Genomic DNA, 14,813 nt, shown 5'->3' with positions numbered 1-14,813 from the left:
TACTTTGCAAAGTGCATGGTTTTCTTTCTGAAATGACACATAATGTTTATTCACTGTAACTATGTGTTTTTTTTCTGTATTCCTTGTTAGTTTAGAGCATATTGTGTCTAGGCCAGACCATAGTTTGGCTGTCCTACTTGATGGTACATGTAATGTGCAAGCTTCTTCATGTTACTGAATGTTACTTCTATTGGCATTTTTGTGGCATTCAATTATGCTTAAGTTATTTATATCAATATTAGCAGGTTGGAGGATTTAGAATGCACTTTCATTTTGGTATATGTTCATATTTGAAAAGCATCATATCCTAAAAAATATTTTGCCTGCAATGATTTCACATGTTTTCCCCTTGTATTATAACATTTCTCATTAGAAAAAGATCGAGTAGCTTGTTGCGATTTAAGGGTACAACATAAGTGCAACTAAGATAGAAAAGCTTCAGAGTTATAGTTTCGATGAATTTATATTATATACCATTGCCATCTCACCCTGTAATACATAAATTAAGATAAATTGTTTAATTAAATACGAAATCCGTTCTTCAGCAGAGTTCTTGTTGTGGTGCATGACCCTCTCTGATTTAAACCTTACATTTTCAGATTACCTCGTAAACTTGCTTAGTATTACTAATGTGACCAAACCAAGTTGTCATTACCTATTGCGTTGGTTTCTTGTATTTAGGTAATATATGTGGTTTGCCCCTTTCCAGAGCCTACGGCAGTCCTAAAAACTGTCATTGAATCTTCTATTGCTGTTGGATCAAATATTCTGCCTTCGGATAGGGATAGATCTCTGCTGCACAGTCAAGTGGGGAAGGCATTAAGCAGCTCAGGAGCTGCGGATGAAACATCAGTATCAAATATTCCTGTAGTTTCTGGGTTTAGTGTTCCAAAAGTGGTTCTTCAGATCATAACAGTGGATACCATTTTTAGGGTTACAAGTCCACCTTTTAATGAACTTGTCATTCTTAAGGAGATGGCTTTCACTGTATACAACAAAGCTCGGCGAATTTCACGAGGATCCATGAATGATCTAGCCTTATCATCATCATTATCCAGTAGATCTCATTCTGTCTTAACTACTGTGACATCTATTCCAGCAATGTGGAAGGATTCTGTTGGTTCTCGAATCCCAGGGTCTTCTATTCCTAGAGAGGGTGAAATTGATTCCAGCTTGAGGGGTGGTGCTTGGGAAAATTCGTGGCAAACAAGGACAGGAGGATTAAGTTGTGACCCAAACAGAAATGGGGATTTCATCTATCCCGATGAAGTTCGTTACATGTTTGAGCCCCTCTTTATTCTTGCAGAGTCTGGTTCTTTAGAGCATGGAGTTTCACCTACATCTTTTGGTAATTCAACCTCTGAAACTTCAAAGATAGTCTCAGATGAAAGTAGTGGTGGCTTCATGCAGACTGCAAATTCAGTAGGAAGTACTGATCCTGGCTCAGGCTCTCAGCTTGCTGGGTTGGAGTCTGATGGTCTTGATTCTTGTAACCAAAAGACCCCTAGCTTACACTGTTGCTATGAATGGACAGAAGATTGGCGGTGGCTGGTTTGCATCTGGACAGATGCAAGGGGGGAATTGCTTGACTGCAACATATTTCCTTTTGGTGGAATTAGTAGTAGACAAGACACAAAAGGTCTACAGTGTCTTTTTGTGCAAGTTCTGCAGCAAGGCTGTCAAATACTTCAGACATGTGCTTCATCTGATATTGGTGTTGTCGAGCCCAGAGACTTTGTGATCACACGCATTGGAAGTTTCTATGAGCTTGAATACCTTGGTACATCAGTTTGGTTCGTTGTTAATTTTTGTTTTATCTTTCCCTCTAGCATTTCAGGCTATCTTGTGCAATATCATTGAATGAATAGGCCATATTATGTATATGTTGCTTCTGAATTTGATAATTCCGCTGCTTTTTGTTTGTTGTTTTTATACTTGCAATTATAATATGTTTAGCGTATCAGTCACAAACCTCCAAGGATGCTGTATGTTAATATACTATTTTGTTTTCTTCTGTTTACCCGGCATTAATACTGTTTTTGTTTTTGCATTGTGACTAAAGAGTGGCAAAAAGCCATCTATTCAGTTGGTGGATCTCAGGTGAAGAAGTGGCCTCTTCAGCTGCGCAGATCTGTTCCTGATGGCATGCCTGCTAGCACAAATGGAACTTCATTGGATCAGCAAGAGATGAGTTTGATTCATGATAGAACATTGCCTTCCTCGCCTAGTCCACTGTACAGTTCTCACACAAAGGCTAGCTTTATGAAAGGTGATTTAGGACAATCTGCTGCAAGAAAGCAGCTTTTGAGTGGACAAACATTAGTTGACAACTCTAGGGGATTGCTTCAGTGGGTGCAGAGTATCAGTTTTGTTTCAGTTTCAGTTGACCATTCTTTGCATCTAGTGTTGCAAGCAGATTCAGCGTCTCCTGGTGAGCTATCAGTCACTCTTTTAGTTAATTCTCTTTTTCACATTGTAAATGATGCTTTAATGTTTTTATTTCCCTTTCACAACACGACTACGTTGAATTGTTTGGTTAAATTATATATGGGGGGGGGGATACCTGTCTTGTTGACCATGGTCTCTTACTCATTCTAGTCCTCTTACTATTGTGCATAAGAACGAGGCTTGAAAGAGAGAGATTGTTAAAAGAAGGGAGATGGATGTTTGTCCTTTCATCCCACACTGTTGATGCGATTCAATTGGACGGGAACTAGATCTAGTGCCAGCCAACAACTTTCCTAGAGAATAGTCGTATATCATTGGGTACCGTTCAGAGGGATGGATCATGCTGAGCCTGTTGACTCTTCATCCAGAAACTAACCATGTTTTCACTTTTACATATAAAAAAAAGTGAATGCTATCTATTTGTAATTATGTATTATTTGTTAATAATACTTGTATTTACTAAGACCATTTCATCGTGTACCAGGAACTCATAGTGGCAGTGGTGTGGGTCAGTCAAGCTACATAGAAGGGTTCACTCCTGTCAAATCTCTTGGTTCAACATCTGCTTCATACATGTTAATCCCATCGTCCAGCATGAGGTTCCTACCTCCAACACCTCTTCAACTGCCAATATGTCTAACTGCGGAGTCACCACCGCTTGCTCATCTACTTCACAGCAAGGGCTCTGCGACCCCTCTTGCAACTGGTTTTGTGGTTTCAAAGGCTGTACCGTCTATGAGGAAAGACAGCAGAAATTACCCAAAAGAGGAATGGCCTTCGGTTCTTTCCGTCAGTCTCATTGATTATTATGGAGGTAATAAGGTTGCCCAAGATAAAGTAATCAGAGGAATTACAAAGCAGGCAGGAAGGACTCCGAGCTCTGAAACTAGATATTTTGAAGTTGATAACCATTTGATTTTGGCATCTATTGCAGCAGAGCTTCATGCTCTGTCATGGATGACAATTAGCCCTGGATTTTTAGATCGCCGAACTGCACTGCCGTTTCACACTGATATGGTTTTGAGACTTAGAAGATTGCTTCATTTCGCAGAGAAAGAGCTCTCTCGGAAGCCCGATAAGTCCCAAGTTTAGGAAATAATTGTTGATAAAGAGTAAACAACATAGTGGAGAAGAAAAGAAACTCTTTTTATTATATATTGTGAATGGTGAAAATACATCTTTTTATAGGAAAAGTTAGGAGTAAGTTTTCTATTAGAAGTAAAATATTTGGTAGTTATCCTTATGTATCTAACTTTATAAGAGTTAGTGTTATATTAAAATACTAACTTATCTATTGCATAACGTACACTCCCCCTCAAGTTGAGGAGTAAATGTTGAAAAGACCCAACTTGGATATAATCTCATCAAAGGTAATTCTTGGAAGTGCTTTAGTGAGAATATTTGTTAACTGATTCTTCGTTGAAATATAATTGAGCTTCACCGTTCCACCATTCACCTTTTCAGAGATAAAAAATAATTGGATTCTTTGCCATACTTATTGTAGATTTACTGTCACTTTGAAGTTCAAATCATTTGTTGGCACATAATCCCAGTTCAGTTAACATTTTTTGAAGTCAAATTCTTTCACAAATTCCAAGTATTATTGCTTTAAATTCTGCTTCTACACTACTTCGAGACACCATTGCTTGTTTTTTACTTCTCCAAGTAACCAGATTTCCCCAAACAAATGAACAATAACCAGTTGTAGATCTTCTATCCGTTAATTCACCTGCTCAGCTTGAATCCGAAAAAATTATTACTGTTCTATAATCACTCTTTCTAAAAATTAATCCATGTCCTGGTGTCATTTTAAGTATCTTAGAATTCTATTCATAGCCTCTAAATGTTCTTCTCTTGGATCATTCATATATTGATTCACTATACTGACAGGGAACACAATATCAGGTCTAGTAAGTCTAGTAAGTGATAAATAAATTAGTTTACCTACTAGCCTTTGATATTGTTCTTTGTTCACAGGACTTCCCAATTCTTCTCTCCTTAGCTTCAAATTTGCTTCCATGGGTGTTTCAGCCGGCTTACATCCCTTCATTCCAGTTTCCGATAGTAGATCAAGGATATATTTCCTTTGGTTGATCACTATTCATTCTTTTGACCTTTCAACCTCCATGTCTAAAAAATACCGTAAAGTTCCCAAGTCTTTGGTTTCGATCTCCTTTGCCAGTAGCTTTTTCAATCTTTCTATCTCCATACAATCATCACTTGTTAGAATGATATAATCCACATAGACAATCAAAATTGCCTTTTTGTTGTTTGAAGATGTTTTGACAAATAAAGTTTTATCTGATTGATATTGCTTGCAACCATCCTGAATAATCACCTCCAAGTTTCCGTTTAGAAATGTGTTTTTGATGTCTAATTGATGAAGCACCCAATTCTCATTAACTGCTAATGACAGTAACACTCTCACAGTGTTTAGTTTTGCTAACGGAGCAAACGTTTCATGATAATCAACTCCAAAAGATTGAGTGAATCCTTTCGCCACTAATCTCGCCTTATATCTTTCAATGCTACCATCAGCTTTGTATTTTACTGTGAATACCCATTTGCAGTCAACTGATTTTTTATCTTTCGGAAGATCAACTATAATCCAAGTATTGTTGTTTTCCAGTGCTTTTAATTCCTCTTTTACTTCCTTTTTCCACTTGGGATCTTTCAATGTTTCTTCCACCGTTTCTGGAACAGTAATGCTATCTACACTTGTTGTTTTGAAGACTTCCCATCAGTAGGATTGCCATGTAATTTCCAACAGGAATCCCGCAGATGGCCAACCTTCTTACAATAGTCACACCAAGGTCTCCCCTTCTTTGGCCTAGTAGTAGTTTGAGAGTGAGGGATATAATTGTCACCATTCAATCGGTGACAGGTGATAGAGGTTGAAGAAACATCAGAATGAGGTGAATTAATGAGGAATTCCGAAGTGACCTCCGATGAAGAAGTGGTGGAATTCATGATCGACGGCTAGATTTAGGGTAAAAAAGAAAAAAAAATCAGCTAGATTTAGGTGAAGGATCGGTCACCTAGCTGATACCATGTTGATAAATAGTAAACAACATAGTAGAGAAGAAAAGGAACTCTTGTGAATGGTGAAAATACATCTTTTTATAGGAAAAGTTAGGAGTAAGTTTTCTATTAGAAGTAAAATATTTGGTAGTTATCCTTATGTATCTAACTTTATAAGAGTTAGTGTTATATTAAAATACTAACTTATCTATTGCATAACGTACACTCCCCCTCAAGTTGAGGAGTAAATGTTGAAAAGACCCAACTTGGATATAATCTCATCAAAGGTAATTCTTGGAAGTGCTTTAGTGAGAATATTTGTTAACTGATTCTTCGTTGAAATATAATTGAGCTTCACCGTTCCACCATTCACCTTTTCAGAGATAAAAAATAATTGGATTCTTTGCCATACTTATTGTAGATTTACTGTCACTTTGAAGTTCAAATCATTTGTTGGCACATAATCCCAGTTCAGTTAACATTTTTTGAAGTCAAATTCTTTCACAAATTCCAAGTATTATTGCTTTAAATTCTGCTTCTACACTACTTCGAGACACCATTGCTTGTTTTTTACTTCTCCAAGTAACCAGATTTCCCCAAACAAATGAACAATAACCAGTTGTAGATCTTCTATCCGTTAATTCACCTGCTCAGCTTGAATCCGAAAAAATTATTACTGTTCTATAATCACTCTTTCTAAAAATTAATCCATGTCCTGGTATCATTTTAAGTATCTTAGAATTCTATTCATAGCCTCTAAATGTTCTTCTCTTGGATCATTCATATATTGATTCACTATACTGACAGGGAACACAATATCAGGTCTAGTAAGTCTAGTAAGTGATAAATAAATTAGTTTACCTACTAGCCTTTGATATTGTTCTTTGTTCACAGGACTTCCCAATTCTTCTCTCCTTAGCTTCAAATTTGCTTCCATGGGTGTTTCAGCCGGCTTACATCCCTTCATTCCAGTTTCCGATAGTAGATCAAGGATATATTTCCTTTGGTTGATCACTATTCATTCTTTTGACCTTTCAACCTCCATGTCTAAAAAATACCGTAAAGTTCCCAAGTCTTTGGTTTCGATCTCCTTTGCCAGTAGCTTTTTCAATCTTTCTATCTCCATACAATCATCACTTGTTAGAATGATATAATCCACATAGACAATCAAAATTGCCTTTTTGTTGTTTGAAGATGTTTTGACAAATAAAGTTTGATCTGATTGATATTGCTTGCAACCATCCTGAATAATCACCTCCAAGTTTCCGTTTAGAAATGTGTTTTTGATGTCTAATTGATGAAGCACCCAATTCTCATTAACTGCTAATGACAGTAACACTCTCACAGTGTTTAGTTTTGCTAACGGAGCAAACGTTTCATGATAATCAACTCCAAAAGATTGAGTGAATCCTTTCGCCACTAATCTCGCCTTATATCTTTCAATGCTACCATCAGCTTTGTATTTTACTGTGAATACCCATTTGCAGTCAACTGATTTTTTATCTTTCGGAAGATCAACTATAATCCAAGTATTGTTGTTTTCCAGTGCTTTTAATTCCTCTTTTACTTCCTTTTTCCACTTGGGATCTTTCAATGTTTCTTCCACCGTTTCTGGAACAGTAATGCTATCTACACTTGTTGTTTTGAAGACTTCCCATCAGTAGGATTGCCATGTAATTTCCAACAGGAATCCCGCAGATGGCCAACCTTCTTACAATAGTCACACCAAGGTCTCCCCTTCTTTGGCCTAGTAGTAGTTTGAGAGTGAGGGATATAATTGTCACCATTCAATCGGTGACAGGTGATAGAGGTTGAAGAAACATCAGAATGAGGTGAATTAATGAGGAATTCCGAAGTGACCTCCGATGAAGAAGTGGTGGAATTCATGATCGACGGCTAGATTTAGGGTAAAAAAGAAAAAAAAATCAGCTAGATTTAGGTGAAGGATCGGTCACCTAGCTGATACCATGTTGATAAATAGTAAACAACATAGTAGAGAAGAAAAGGAACTCTTGTGAATGGTGAAAATACATCTTTTTATAGGAAAAGTTAGGAGTAAGTTTTCTATTAGAAGTAAACTACTTAGTAGTTATCCTTATGTATCTAACTTTCTAAGAGTTAGTGTTATATTAAAATACTAACTTATCTATTGCATAACCTACAATAACAAAAGCAATGCACCCTCATTTTATGCATACTTGGTCTGTGTCCATACCTCACCTATTGTAAAACTAAATGGTATATCATGTAAGATGTTTGCAGTCTGCTTGTATGATTTCAGCTCACAAATTGGTCTCCATAAAAGAAGGGAAGGAACAAAAAAAAAAAAACACTAGTGAGATGCATCAGTTACTACCAAAGAAAGACGATGTAAACTAGCATACGTGGAATGTTATTCCTGTTAGACTCTAATTGGAAATGCTGCAACGTGGTATAGGTGTAGGAAATTTCAGTCACTTTGGTGGTGTCCTAATGATCAATTTTGATGCTTTTTTCTTTTTATAATTCAAGTAGCATGTATCCAACTCTTCATGCTAGGGATATAATTCAGTTCTCAATTGGAGTTCTAGTTCGACATGGAATTGGAGCTCAAAATCGAATAGTGAATGACCATTAATCAATGCTTTTGGACTTATTATTTACCAACTCAATTAAGTTCTTAAAAGAAAAGTAGATAGAGAAAACAAGGGTGGAGACTATGAATTTTTATATGTATTAATATAATATCTCAAAAGTTATAAATTTCAAACTTTTCAAAGTTTAATAATAAACGAATAGAAATATTTATAAAATAATATGAATTTTTATATATATTTAAAAATTGACATTATTATTTAAAAATATAAAAAATATATTAAACATAAATTTTAGTTACATTTGAAGGTCAAATAAGATTTACTTTATTAACTTAATATGTTACTTCATCCCTTTAATGACAATTAAAGATGTTTGTATCTATTTTATAAACTTAAATATACAAAAGGTGCCCAATCTATGTCCGTTTTTTCAGTTTAGTGTTTAACGTTTTTTTTTGTTCTAGTTTGTTCTAGTTTGGTGCCTAACTTTCATTCCGTTACTCAAAATGAGTCCAGACATGACATACCGTTAAGTTTGGCAGTTAACCCATTAAAAGTGCCAGCTGGCAAATTTTTTAGAGTAAAATATATAAATAATCCCCAAACTTTTAGGGCATTACATTTTGGTCACCCCGAAAATTAAATATAAAGTAATCGGAGCTTACCCTGACGACAGACGGAGGAAACGGGACGGGAGGGAACGATACTAGTTGGGCTGTGGTTGGAATAAAGCGGGGAAAAAGGTGGCGGTGAGGCGAATGGAGCTCGGGCGCGAAAATCGCGAAAACAACGGCGGTGGTTTAGTTTTTTTCCGAGTAAGCTTTAAGTCATTCTCCACGAAGAACGACGACTATTCACAGTGTATTTGAGGTTAGTAGTATGAAAGTATTTAAAAATGGAAGGTAATGTAAGTATGGCTGAATTTTCGAGCTAAAAAGTGAATTATGGGCTATGAGTATTGGCACTGCTTTATCAAGTACCTATACTTCTTGTTTCTAATTATTAATTGAAATTATTTGAAGTCAAATTATGAAGGTTCTCAGTTGTAAGAAAAGGTAAAAAAAGAAGTAATGAAGAGAATTCACCACCATGTCGAAGCCATTGCCTCGAGCCGAAAAAACTATAACGTCTTCAATGGCGGTGGTATTAACGACACAATACCACATTTCTATCTCTGACGCGTTGTTGACCAAAGAAATTCATGTGATGAGAAAGATTGTCAAAAGCATTTGTCGCATTCGAACGTGACCGACCTTCATGACAATTGCGAAGATCAAATTGGCATTCACTTAGTAGTAGAGTTCTGCTCCGGCAATGAGTTGTTCGATCAGGTTGTCGCGGAAATGAGGTACTTGATGGCTGGTACGGTGGTGGTGGTGTGAGAGATCGCGCAGGCAGTAGGGGTTAACAGTGAGTCATAGGGATTTAGAATAAAAAAATTGTTTGTTCTTGAGCAAAAGCGAAGACTCGACGTTGAATATCATGGAATTTAGGTTGAGTTCAATGAATGAATTCACGGATCTTGTTATCGGGTTGTTTGGATCCATTAATTATATTTCACCAGAGGCGCTTTCTCAAGGGAAAATCACCACGAACAGTGATATCCGATTATCGGGTTATTTGGATCCATTGATTTTTCTTCTTGCTCTTTATTGTATTTGATATTCTGCAATCTCAATCTTTGGAAATTGAATTTTAGTTTGTATAACCGAGATTATCCACTTCAATTTATCTCTGAGTGTCTACCCTATCATTTTTCTTTGAACTTGCGGTGCTATTATTTGTTATCAAAAGTGGAAATCTTTCATTATTCTTAAAATGCAACATGATTCCTTGAAAGAAGGAAAATGAAGCAATGGAGTAAATATGTCTGAAGAAGCAGGGAGGAAATGAACAACAATGAGGCTGGGAAGAAAACCGATTAAAACGGATAAATTGAAATGTTGTCCATAAACTAATTTGAATTTACATAAAAAAACTCATAATTAATATTTTGTCTAAGGTTTAGGGGTTAAAATAAAAATTAAACCATTTTACTGATGGGTCATGTCTTCAAACTAATGACATTCAACGTTCAATTAACTAAAACTTAATAAAATGTTAACGTAAGTGACCAAAACTTAATAAAACCATAACGTAGGTGACGAAAACTTATGTTTTTAAAATTTAGTGACAAAAGTGTACAAATATGAAAGAGAAATGACCAAAATGTAATCCACGTATTATCTACATGAAACTTATATAATTTTAATTTAATATATTTATTGTGTCATATCAGCAAACAGTTAAAAGTTTAACGACTGTTGACATTTAGTGACTACATTTTAATTAAAAAAGAATAAAAGTGACCAAATCATATGTTTTTTTGAATTCAATGAAAAAGTGTTAATAAAATTCAAAGGAAAATAACAATTTATGTAGTTTACCCAAAGATGTTTAACCGATGAAAATTGATTACATGCGACCTATTATGCTTACTTTATCTTCTAAAACTGAATCTCTTTACTGTCTATCATTACATCATATCAACTAAATTAGCACTTCAAGCCCAGAGAAGCTTTTAAGAAATACATGTATGTATCTATACTTATACAAAAAAAGTTAAGAATATGAGGTGTCAAGTTAGGGGAGGGGGAAAGTCGCACTTCACCGGAGAGACTTGGACTGTCTTTGTAAACAACCTAAGTAGGCGAATTTCAAGAAGAACACTTTGGAAGTTTTTTAACAATTATGATAAGGTCGTTAGACTTTTCATCCTGGTAGTAAACAACAAACCAAGGTATATAAAATCCAACTCTACCTTTACTTTTGTTCAATTCGTGTATGAGAGGGACCTTCTCAATGTAGTAAAAAGAGTTGATGATGCTCGGATAGATGGAAGGATGGTGTCGATTAGGAAACCAAAATACCAGAAAGTTTGGAATGTATGAGAGGTGACTGATAAGATTGTGAAAGGACCAAAATCCGTTAGTGTGAGGGAAGAGAACAAAAATAGGAGTTCAGGATATTCTCTGGGTAGTCTACGTGATGATAGGTCATATAAGGAAGCGTTGGTCAGGAATAAGAAGATATATAACTCTGACATAAAGAAACGCTCTCAGTTGGTCGGTGGAACATCAGGTGGTGGCAAGAATGAATCACCGCTGTTTTTTTTCCTTTAAAGGAATTAGAATGGATCAAGCGTTCATTAACATGGATTGTTAAAGACGGTCAGGATATCGAGTTTGTTAAGAGAGGAGAGCACTCTCAAATGATGGGATCGATGTAAAAGTTGCAAGGTGGGGTTTTGCATGGAACGCTTGTATTGTTACATTCCTATCAGAGGAAGCTCTAAAGGTTTCTTGGACGGACAAGAGGGAAGAACTTTCGTTCTGGTTTGAATGGCTGGATAACTTCGTTCTTTTGTGTTGTGGACCTTTTTTGGAGTCCCCTTAAACCACTGGCAAGAGTCATTTTTCTCACGTCTGGCAAACAAATGGGGTAAGTTAGTCTGGATTCAGGAAAGGATGAGGAGGAATGGTGATATGTCAGTTACCAAAATAATTATTAGGGTGGCAAGCCCTTTTGATGTTCCGAGGTCTGTGACCATTCGATCAATGGGTAGACCACATTTAATTAGTATCAAGACGGATATGTCTTCATGTAGATCAGAGGAGCACGCCGATTTGGATGCTGGGATTAAATCTGCTGATATTTGGTTTTCAGATTTGTTAGGGAGTTCGGATTACGGTGGCCAAAACTTACAAGTGGGGGTGGAGAACCAACCGTCTTACCTGGAGTCTCAAGACAAGGTGATGTCGTCGCTTGAGGATGGGAGAACAGATGGCAGCCCAAAGAATGTTCTAGCCGGCAGTGTCTCGGTTAGTTTGAGACAATTATCATTGATGTTGGAAAAGGAAAACAAGAATATTAATGAAGTAGAGTCCTTTTCACAGGGTATTAAACATGCATTTATTGAGGAATTTGCAGGCCTTGACTAAGAGAAAACTTGAATGATTTTTCTTTTGGGCTTGATCAACCCAACGATGTTATTGAGCAAGAGCCTCAGGGGGTATTGAATGATCTATGTTCTGATAACATTAGTGGGCCTGTTTCTTTGATCCCATATCTCAATATGGTGGTCATCGGGGAAAGAATTATCCTTGATCTAGAAGGCAGTCAAGCCCGTGGCCCTAGACTAGATCGTCAATCCAGAGATTCAATCCGTTCGAATCAATCTCGGAGGCCTGGTAGGTCCATTTCAGTTAGAAGACTAGAGACTAAATTTTTTGATAAAGTATATAGAACCAAGAGAGGAGTGTCTTCAGTTTCTTTTGACCAAGAAAATGTTTCTACCTATTCCTCTCTTCTCTCATCTAAGCTCTCCAAGGAAGCAATAGCTACATGAGAGGTGAGCAATCTACTAGGAATTTCCTTTAAGGGTGGGAAACAAAGAATGGTGGACAAACTGTTGAGACTTAAAAGACGGTCGGGGCAGGGGAGATAGGGTTTTCTTGGAGGTAGGTTTTTCTTTTCATTTTTATGTTAATCCTCTCTATTATATCATGGAATGTTAGGGGATTGGGTCAAAAGAAGAAGTTAAGAGCAGTTAGGAAATTGGTAACAAAAAAGAAGCCATCTTTTCTCTTCCTATGGGAAATTAAACTATCAGTGATTAAACCTTCAGTGCTAAGAATTATGAGTGGGAATTTGCTATAAGGTTGTTCTTTCTCAATGGCAGCAGGGTCAGCTGGAGATCTTCTAACTACTTAGGATAAAAAAATTTCAAGATCTCAGATAAAGTTATACATAGAAGATATATAGCAGTTGTGGGGAAGATAAAATAGTGTTAGCTTAACTGTGGATTCATTAACATATATGGTCTATCAGTTGAAGCAAAAAATGAGGGTTTCTTTAAAGATCTTCTTTCTTACATTGAGAATGTAGATTTTCCCGTCTGTATTGGTGGGGATTTTAATGCGTATCTATCCTCAGAGGAGAAAATTGGGGTATATCAAAACTCACGCATGATATGATGAAATTACTTTGGTCGTTCATCAATCAAGCAAATTTGGTGGACTTCCCTTTATTCGATGGGAGATTCACAAGGTGCAATAACAGGGAAAATTCAACTTTTGTTTGGTTGGACCATTTTTTGGTGTACAATAAATTTATACTGGCTTTTCTAAATTTGTCTCAATCGCACCTTCTGAGATCCCTATCGGATCATAACACAATTGAAATCAGACCCAAACGTTGTAATTAGGGATCTAGACCTTTCAAGTTATTCAATTACAAGTTGGAAGATACAGACTTTGTTAAAATGGTGGAAACAACAATCTAGTCTCAAAAGGATGGAAATAGTCGTATGGGCATTGTAAGTATTTTAAAGGGTACTAATTCTGAGATTAATAAGTGGTTTGGGAGCAGGTTTTCCAGAATTGATGTTTCAATTAAGGAGCAGAAGGAGAAAAGAATTGATGTTTCAATTAAGGAGCAGAAGGAGAAAATTCATTCATTGGAAGAAGAGTTACAATAGGGATCATAATCATCTAATTTTTTTGGAGTTGTTGGCCAATCATAGGAAGATATAATGGAATCTATAGGGTTGAATAAAAAATATGGCATCATAATTATCGGGCTATATGGGTGAAAGATGGTGATTGAAATACGAGATATTTCCATCTTTGTGCGTCAAATCGTGGGAGGGATAATACCATAAAGTCTTTGAAAGTGGATGGGAGAATCTTTCACACCCAGCTCTAATTAAAAATTGTGTTTATGACTTCTTCAAAGATGCATATAACTCGAAGAACACTATGGAAGTGAAAGACATGAATTTAAACTTTTCCAAATTATCTGGTGAGTAGGCTGGGTTTTTAAAAAGACCATTTACGGAGGAAGAAATTTTGGAGGCTATTGAATCATGGGATAGCCAGAAAGCTCCAGGTCTAGATGGTTACACAATAGGGTTCTTCAAAATATTATGGCCAAATTTAAAGGAATTCTTCCTAAAATTTTTTAAGGATATTTTCGTGGGAAAGAAGGGGGAGAATGTAGTGAACCAAGCCTTTATAACACTAGTTCCTAAAAAATTAATCTTGAATGTCTTGAGTATTACAGGCCAATTAGCCTGGTCGAAGGGTTATACAAAATATTGTCAAATGTCCTCTCTGGGAGATTAACGGAGTGCATCAATTCTATCATTAGTACTTCGTAATTTGCCTTTATTCCCATAAGGCAAATTCTATATTGTGCTTTTATTGGTAACGAGGGGATCGATTATTGGAGAAAGAGGGGTCTGTAAGGGGTGATCTTTAAAGTTGATTCAAATGGGCTTATGATTCCATAGATTGGTCCATCCTAAGCAGAATCATGAAGAAGATAGGTTTTGAGGATCGGTGGTGTTTGTGCATTATGAGGTATTTTTCATCAACCTCCATCTCGGTTCTTGTAAATGGTGTACCAACCGAGGGTTTTTTGATGGCGAGAGGACTTCGACAAGGTTGTTCTTTATCTTCACTGCTAATCAATCTGGTTGGAGAAGCGCTTCACCTGATGCTCACCAAAGTTGCGAACTCTGGGTTTTTTAATGGCTTCACAATTAGAAGATCGAAAAATCCATTCATGCTTTCCCATCTCTAGTTCGTAGATGATCTAATCATCTTTTGCAATGCGTTGGGAGGTCAATTAAAAAAATGTTAGAAGAATCTTACGTATTTTTGAAGTTGAATGGTTCAAAAAGTAAGTTATTTGGGATCAACATTGATGAAGCAAACTTGAGGAATT

At 36.4% G+C, this 14,813-nt stretch overlaps 1 protein-coding gene across 1 annotated transcript in view; it reads left to right on the top strand.

Annotated features, from left to right (window-relative positions):
- LOC120144846 (mediator of RNA polymerase II transcription subunit 13-like) overlaps positions 1-3,543 on the top strand; it is a 29,656-nt gene extending 26,113 nt beyond the window's left edge. The window contains 3 exon segments of the mRNA XM_039158805.1: positions 682-1,780; positions 2,063-2,431; positions 2,933-3,543. Of these exon segments, the coding sequence (XP_039014736.1) occupies positions 682-1,780; positions 2,063-2,431; positions 2,933-3,540 (2,076 nt within the window). The 3' untranslated portion in view covers positions 3,541-3,543.
- Positions 3,544-14,813: the final 11,270 nt, after the last annotated feature.

This window comes from Hibiscus syriacus, unplaced genomic scaffold (genome assembly GCF_006381635.1).
Source record: "Hibiscus syriacus cultivar Baekdansim isolate YM2019G1 unplaced genomic scaffold, ASM638163v2 tig00110890_pilon, whole genome shotgun sequence".
NCBI classification, from domain to species: domain Eukaryota; kingdom Viridiplantae; phylum Streptophyta; class Magnoliopsida; order Malvales; family Malvaceae; genus Hibiscus; species Hibiscus syriacus.
The sequence above is the reverse complement of the archived record's forward strand: the minus strand, read 5'-3'. Positions and strand labels throughout refer to the sequence as shown.